A 7,508-nucleotide genomic window follows, 5' to 3' on the forward strand; every position below is an offset into this window, starting at 1 on the left:
GGAGGCAGAGGTGGCAGTGAGCCAAGATCGCACCACTGCACTCCAGCCTGGGCAACAGAGTGAGACTCCATCTAAAACAAACAAACAAAAAAATCCAAATATTTGGGACTGAATTACCCAATTATTAGCTACCTAAAGGGATGGGAGAAAAGAAACAATCTGGCCCTTACCTGGTTCCTTCATTTAGGTACCAAACCAGCTGGATAAGCAAGGCTAGAGAATGGGATGGGGACTCCAAAACTGGGCTATTTGAATTTTCATTGAGAAAAGGAAGAGACTAGATCAAAAATGCCTCAATGTCTAAGACAAGAGGCAGAGCCAACCTTTGCCCCCCATGCCCAGACCTGGGACAGCTGGCTACGGGCAGGATGGAGCTGGAAGCTGAGGATGTCTCTGGGGATGAGGGGATGGGAAGGGGGTGAGGTGGCCAGAGCTGTGCCACAGAGTCAATGGAACCCAAGGCTTTTTTACCTGTGGGCATCTTTTGCCTGCTGATGTGCTGCAGGTCGTGGCCCTCCGTGGCTCCCACATCCAGCTTGCCAGGCTCTACAGTAGCGGATTCTGATTTTGGAGCAGCCACAGCCTCATAAATATCAGATTCATAACTGGATGCTGCCTTCCCCCTGTGCCAGTCACAGGGGCACACACGAGAGGTCAGTATATTCCCCATGGGATATACTGTAGCAGCCACGCTACTGAGGCTGGCAAAGCACTTGTAGAAGCAGCCTGACCCCAGGCAGATCTGGGGCCTCAGCCCTTACTCTGCCGCCACCTGCTACCTTCTCCGAAAGATAAATGAACACAAGCACTGATAGGCACAAAACTGCTGGGACACAGCACAGTCGGAGCTCCTCCTCCTCCTAGCTACCAACTGAGGGCTGCGGGCCCTGGCTGATGCCTATAACCCACAAAGCTTCCTATGTCACCTGGCTACCAGGAAACAGCCAGGCCAGGCTAGTGACTCACAATGTCCAGCCCCACAGCCCCACCCAAGGCCTCACAATGCCCATCCCTGCTGCTGCCCACCTTGTGGCCACCCAGTCCCTCTGTGCTGACTGCACTAATCAGGCTTTTATTCACCCTGGGCTGCCTGAGCTTTCCAGTCCTGAGAAAAGTGCAGGGGGGTTGGGGGTTGTTATTGGAAGTCACCCTTGGCAAGAAACTCAATAGAAAACCCTGGTACAGCCGGGCACGGTGGCTCATGCCTGTAATCCTAGCACTTTGGGAGGCTGAGGGGGGTGGATCACCCGAGGTCAGGAATTCGAGACCAGCCTGGCCAATGTGGTGAAATCCCACCTCTACTAAAAATACAAAACATTAGCTCAGCGTGGTGGCGGGCACCTGCTATCCTAGCTACACGGGAGGCTGAGGCAGGATAACTGCTTGAATCCAGGAGGCAGAGGTTGCACAGCGAGCCAAGATTGCACCATTGCACTCCAGCCTGGGTGACAAGGGTGTCTCAGGAAAAAGAAGAAAGAAAGAAAGAAAACCTCAGTTACTAAAGTCATTTCCACCAGCATTTGTTTTTCAGAGTCTGACAGCTTTCATTTGCTCACCAAATGTAGTTATACACAAATTTTTGACTGCTTTTCTAACTAAATGCTTCTCTCCTGTCCCACAAGTGTTAGTTCTTGTCTGCCACTTGACCATAGCTACGCCCAGGGCCCTGGTCCCACTCTCAGTAGAGAGTTATGGCTGTGTATCCTGAATGAAAGCCTGGGACACATCACACTTTCCCCTCCTGGTCTATAAAATAGGGACTGAACATATCCTTCCCAGCTCTGTAATGCTAGGACCTACCAACTCCCTTTTCTACCTGTTTCTTCTTTCCATGGCAGGGGTACTCAGATATTTCTTTTATTTACTTATTTATTATCTTTTGAGATGGAGTGTCACCGGTCGACCAGGCTAGAGTGCAGTGGCATGAGCTCGGCTCACTGCAACCTCCACCTCCCAGATTCAAGCGATTCTCCAGCACCAGCCTCCTGAGTATCTGGGACTACAGGCACACACCATCACATCTGGCTAATTTTTGTATTTTTAGTAGGGACGAGGGTTTCACCATGTTGGTCAGGCTGGTCTTGAACGCCTGACCTCAGGTGATCCACCCGCCTCGGCCTCCCAAAGTGCTGGGATTAAAGGCGTGAGCCACCACGCCCGGCCTCAGATATTTCTTTCACTAACAAATCATAAAGCATTAGTTACTTATACAAAATTGAGAACCCCACAGTGGGGTTCCACTGTCCTCATAGGATAAAGATGAATAGTCAACATCTGGCAAGCATTATGTGCCTGACAGTGTTGCAACTGTGGCATACTCATTTAACCCTCAGAAACAGTCCCATTGTACACATTTTACAGCATAAATCTAGATGGAAAAATCAAGTCAATTCCCCAAGGTCCCATGACTGCTCAGTGAGTTCAGGCAGATGAGCAAACAAAGGCTTAGAGTTCAGTTGTCTGAGGCTACGCTGCTGGACAGTGGATGAACCTGGAATACAAAGGCTCATTCACTGTCCAGCACTAGAGTTTAAGTAGGGTTTAAATTTTATTCTGGAAACATGAGAGTCACTGAACCACACAGAGGTGAGGAGTCTCTATCAGATGTGTTTGCAGTGAGCTCTCTCTGCAAATAGAGAAGGGCTGACGGAAGCAATGGAATCAATTGAGAGACATTATGTTGGGAGGCCAAGGTGGCTGGATCATTTGAGGTCAGGAGTTCGAGACCAGCCTGGCCAACATGGTGAAACCCCATTTCTATTAAAATTACAAAAGTTAGCCAGGCGCAATGATGGGCGCCTGTAATCCCAGCTACTTGGGAGACTGAGGAAGGAGAATGGTTTAAACCTGGTGGGCAGAGTTTGCAATGAGCCGAGATAGTGCCACTGCACTCTAGCCTGGGCAACAGCGGGAAACTCCGTCTCAAAAAAAAAAAAGATAGTTTTAGACTCTTAAGTATTGCATTGAAATGGAGCTCTCTGGTAGAAAGTTGGATAGAAACCTCTGTAGGCTAAATCCATTCTGTGACATCACAACTCATGTTTTAAAAACTACACATACAAAGTCAAACCATTAAGGAAATATTCTAAAATTTACATATTAAAATATGAGAACTTTTTAGTTATTACGTTCTTAGAGCAACTTTGAATTTACAATCGTAGTGAATGAGGTGACATGTAAAATAAAGCTGTTATATAAAAACAACATTTCAATTTTATTGTCATCAGAGCATAGAGAAGACAATTGAAGCCATGGGTATGGCAGGGATTGCTTTAAAAAGCTGGGCCTCATAAGAAAAGTTGGAAAGAAAGGAGACTTGAGGGCTGGGCGCGGCGGCTCATGCCTGTAATCCCAACACTTTGGGAGGCCTAAGTGGGAGGATCACTGGAGGTCCGGAGGAGTTCGAGACCAGCCTGGCCAACATGGCAAAACCCCATCTCTACTAAAAATATAAAAATAACCCAGGCGTGGTGGTGGGCACCTGTAATCCCAGCTATTCAGGGGGCTGACGCAGGAGAATTGCTTGAACCCAGGAGATGGACGCTGCAGTGAGCCGAGATGGTGCCACTGCACTCCAGCCTGGGTGACAGAGCAAGACTCTGTCTAAAAAACAAAATAGAGAAGAAAAAAGACTTGGGGAATAGGGAGGTTTAAGTGGCATTAAGTAAAGCCTGCAAATGTGAGCAGTGAGAGTCAGGGTACCTGCGTGTTCATCAGAAACGGCTGATCGGGTGAGTCTCATCACAATGGAGATGGCGTCTGCTTCTCATTTCTCTAATGGCCGTACCTAGCACAGTAGCTGGTCAACAGGAACTCAATACCTAATACCTCAATGAACACAGTAAAATTCTGCCAGTTCAAAATATCTCCATACCCACCAACTCCAACTCGTGGAGTTTTAGTTCTTTCACTTACTATAATGTTTTGAAGTTCATCCCTCCTGTGGCCTGTATCCATAGTTTCCTTTCTTTGTATAACTGAGCAGCACTCCACTGCATGCACAGACCATGTGGGTCTATCCATTCTCTAGCTGACGGGCACTTGGATTGTTTCCAGTTGTTGCCTGTAGCGAATGAGGTTGGTGAGAACATTTATGTATACATCTTTTTGAACACATGCTTTCATTTCTTCTAGATAAATTCCTAGGGCTGGAATTGCTAGGTCAAATGGCTAGTTTATGCTTAACTTCTTTTTTTTGCCTTTCTTATTCGTAGAAAATATTATACTGATACATAATATTGGACATTTCTATGAGGCGCGTGTGCTGTTTGGTTCCGTGCATCCAACACGTCATCATCCAGACAGTGTATTTGGAGTATGGCCTTGAGTATTTATCATTTCTATGTGTTGAATATATTTGAAGTTCTCTCTTGTAGCTATTTTAAAATATACATTATTGCTAACCATAGCCACCCTACTCTGCTATCCAACATTAGAACACACTCCTTGCATCTAACTGTAAGTGTGTATTCATTGACCAACCTCTCTGCATTCCCTTTTCATACCCGGAGAGGGGAAGGAGGGAAAGGAGCTGTGGGTGGCTGAATTAGGGCCCAGGGATGGTTGTGTCCCAGTCCCAGGACCTGTCCATGTGCTGTGTTGTGTGGCCACAGGGACTTTACAGATGTGAGGATGTGAAGGAGCCTGAGGTGGAAGATGATCCTGGGTTATCTGGGTGGGTCCAAGGTGGGGTCTTTACAAGGGAAAGAAGGAGGCAGGAGGGAGGGAGGGGGAGAGAGAGAGAGAGAGAGGAGTGGGATAGAGATTTGAAGATACTGAGCCCTGGCTTTGAAGTAGGAGGAGGGGGCCAGGAGCCCAGGGCATCCTCTAGAAGCTGGAAAAATCCTGGAAATGGATTCTCCAGAGAGCCCTCAGAAGGAGCCTGGCCCGGCTGGCACCCTGATTTTAGCACTCTAGGATTCATTTTGGACGTCTGACTCCAGAGCAGGGAGAGAATCAATGTGCGATGTTGGAAGCCTCTGAATTAGGGGTCATTTGTGACAGCAGCAACCACAGCAAAGTAAAACAGGAGTCATGGGACAGACTCCCTAGGATGTCCCGAGAGTCCCTCCCTGGCCCCACTCACAGAAACACAGGCCTGACCACTGCTGGTGCCCCCACCCCTCTAACACCCTGCTCAGCAGGAACCATGCAGGAGGGGCTGGGTGTGTCTGGGCCATGTTCTCTCCCATCACACCTTCTCAGAGAGCAGCTGGAGCCCCAGACCCAGGGAGCCTCCCAGAGAAATTCCCAACACAGGACCTGGTTTTCCACCTAAGGCTCAGGATCCAATGGAGAAGTGTTTCCCAAAAATGATGCTTCCTCCAAAGATGGCCGGTGACTTTCTGTGCCAAGCATCTGAGAAAATCTCCATGTCCTAGAGCTGCCAGGCAGTCACCCATGCATATGTCGGAGCCCAAAGCCCATCAATAGTGAGGCCGTGGGTAAAACACATCCCCACTTTTAATTATGAAGAGATGCCTGGCCTCGGCATTGAAAACACCAACCTCCCCCGAGCAAAGACTTGTCTAATCTCTTAGAAATGATGGAACACACCAGCCTGAACAACATGGTGAAACCCTGTCTGTAAGAAAAATACAAAAATCAGCCTGGCATTGTGGCACGTACCTGTATTCCCAGCTACTCAGGAGGTGGAGGCAGGAGAACCGGCTGAACCTGGGAGGCGGAGGTTATGATGAGCCGAGATCGTGCCATTGCACTCCAGCCTAGGCAACAGAGCAAGACTCCATTTTAAAAAAAAGAATGGAGCATCAATTACCCTTCTTGCACTGGTTCCTGGGGAGCTCAGAGCCTATCTTTTGCAAGTGTCCTGAGCCTCTTGCAAGCCTTTCATGTGTTTCCTTCCTGGCTTCTTCCTATTTTTCTCACACCTCTGAACTTGCGGTCAGGTGAAAAATCAAGGTGGGCCCAAAATTTAAGAGCTCATGAATTTGGTGGTGTTGGAGTGTCCTGGAAAGTCCAACCCTTGGGGGTGGGGAGTTGGGCAGAGAGGAAGGAGGGCATTCCAGGGCCCAGGACCAGAAAAAGAGGGACTGAAGGCCCAGAGTAGGATTTCCAGGCTGAGGAAAGACAGGCCGTGGGTGAGTAGAGGGTCCAGACCAGGACAGGGACAGAGGGTGTATCTAGGACAGAGGGTGTATCAGCCACAAATAGCTCCCTCCAGAAAACAGGCAGCGGGTTGGGGGTTGAGCTGTAAGGAGGAAGGGGAGGTGGGAGAGAATGGATGGACCGGTGTCCAGTGAGCCAACTCCTCCTATCCTGGCCTATTTCCCCAGGACACGCCTGGGAGCCTGTGATCCTCTCCTCCAGGCTGCTTTCCCACTGGTGCCAGGATTCCCCCAAAGCCACACTGAGAACCCAGGAGAAGCATCAAATTATATGAGAGCTATGAAGAGAGGGAGCAGGATTTCTGGTTGACCAAGACAATATTTATTGAGGGTTTACTGGGTACAGGGAGAAAGGCTGGCTGGCTTGGGAATGCAGAGAGACCCCTCCCCTGGGATCCTGCAGCTCCAGGCCCCTGTGGCTGGGGTGAGGGTTGGGAATCTACGAACATTCTGCAAGGTCCACTGTCTTCTCCACGGTGCTCCCTTCATGTGTGACCTGGCAGCTGTAGCTTCTGCGGGACCTCCACTGCTCGGGCGTCAGGCTCAGGTAGCTGCTGGCTGTGTACTTCTTGCTCTGTTTGGAGGGTGTGGTCATCTCCACGCCCTGGGTGATGGGGGTACCATCTGCCCTCCAGGTCACCGTTAAGATTCCCGGATAGAAGCCACTCATGAGACACACCAGCGTGGCCTTGTTGGCTTGGAGCTCCTCAAAGGATGGCAGGAACAGAGTGACCGAGGGGGTGGCCTTGGGCTGACCTGTGTGGACAGGGGAGGGGGTGAGAGACGGCAGAGGGAGAGTGGGGTGTGTGGAGCGCCTCTCTCTGTCTAAAGTCCAGGAGGGTTCACGGTGTGGTTGTCTGGCCCACCCAGGGCCTCTCCTTCCCTCTTCATTCCCTCCTTTCCACTGGAGCCCTCTGGAGAGCAGACAGCCCTGCACCTTGCTAGGGGCCTTCCCAAGTCACCTTTCCCAGTTGACCTGGTCCAGTCATTTCCTCTGCAGCCTCAGTTACCCCGTGTGTCCCCAGGGCAGGCTGTGCTCCCTCCTTCCCAGTTTCTGGAATCTGAGTTTGGAATCTAGGGGTCTCCCCTACAGCCCACAAAACCGTCCTGGCAGGGTGTGGGGAGGCCCAAGCCTGGCATGGCCTGGAGCTTCCTGTCCCCAGGGACACTAGGCTGTGTCCCAACCTGGCCCACTCAGCTCTCCTGGTGAAGCACGGACTCCACCCAGACACACCCTGGGGCTCTGCTGTCACCCTGTCCCCACCAGCCCGACCACAGGACTCTTCACAACGGCTGGGTTCTTGGGGCTGCTCCCCTTGACTTTGGGGCACTGCAGCCCCCATGCCCACCCCAGCAGCCTCTGATGCTCCTGGACTTCAC

At 50.5% G+C, this 7,508-nt stretch overlaps 1 long non-coding RNA gene and 1 gene segment (V, D, J or C); both read right to left on the reverse strand.

The window, feature by feature from the left end:
* Nucleotides 1–123: 123 nt before the first annotated feature.
* On the reverse strand, nucleotides 124–5,690 carry LOC113222121. 3 transcript variants are annotated; one of them, XR_003308241.1, is made up of 4 exons: nucleotides 5,629–5,690; nucleotides 3,916–4,063; nucleotides 3,703–3,787; nucleotides 124–623 (listed from the first exon to the last, which is right to left on the reverse strand). It is a non-coding gene; the product is annotated as an uncharacterized LOC113222121 (long non-coding RNA). The 3 variants fall into 3 exon arrangements; XR_003308242.1 differs by lacking the exon at nucleotides 3,703–3,787; XR_003308240.1 differs by lacking the exon at nucleotides 124–623 and having other exon boundaries at nucleotides 3,537–3,787.
* A 737-nt stretch (nucleotides 5,691–6,427) lies between these two features.
* LOC113222122 lies at nucleotides 6,428–7,086 on the reverse strand (the record flags this gene model as incomplete). The annotated part of the segment is given in 1 exon segment: nucleotides 6,428–7,086. A coding segment is annotated over 1 exon segment (519 nt), but the record flags the coding sequence as incomplete, so codon positions are not given.
* Between the last annotated feature and the right edge of the window lie 422 nt (nucleotides 7,087–7,508).

The sequence above is a fragment of the Piliocolobus tephrosceles genome, unplaced genomic scaffold (assembly GCF_002776525.5).
Source record: "Piliocolobus tephrosceles isolate RC106 unplaced genomic scaffold, ASM277652v3 unscaffolded_29500, whole genome shotgun sequence".
Lineage (NCBI taxonomy): Eukaryota > Metazoa > Chordata > Mammalia > Primates > Cercopithecidae > Piliocolobus > Piliocolobus tephrosceles.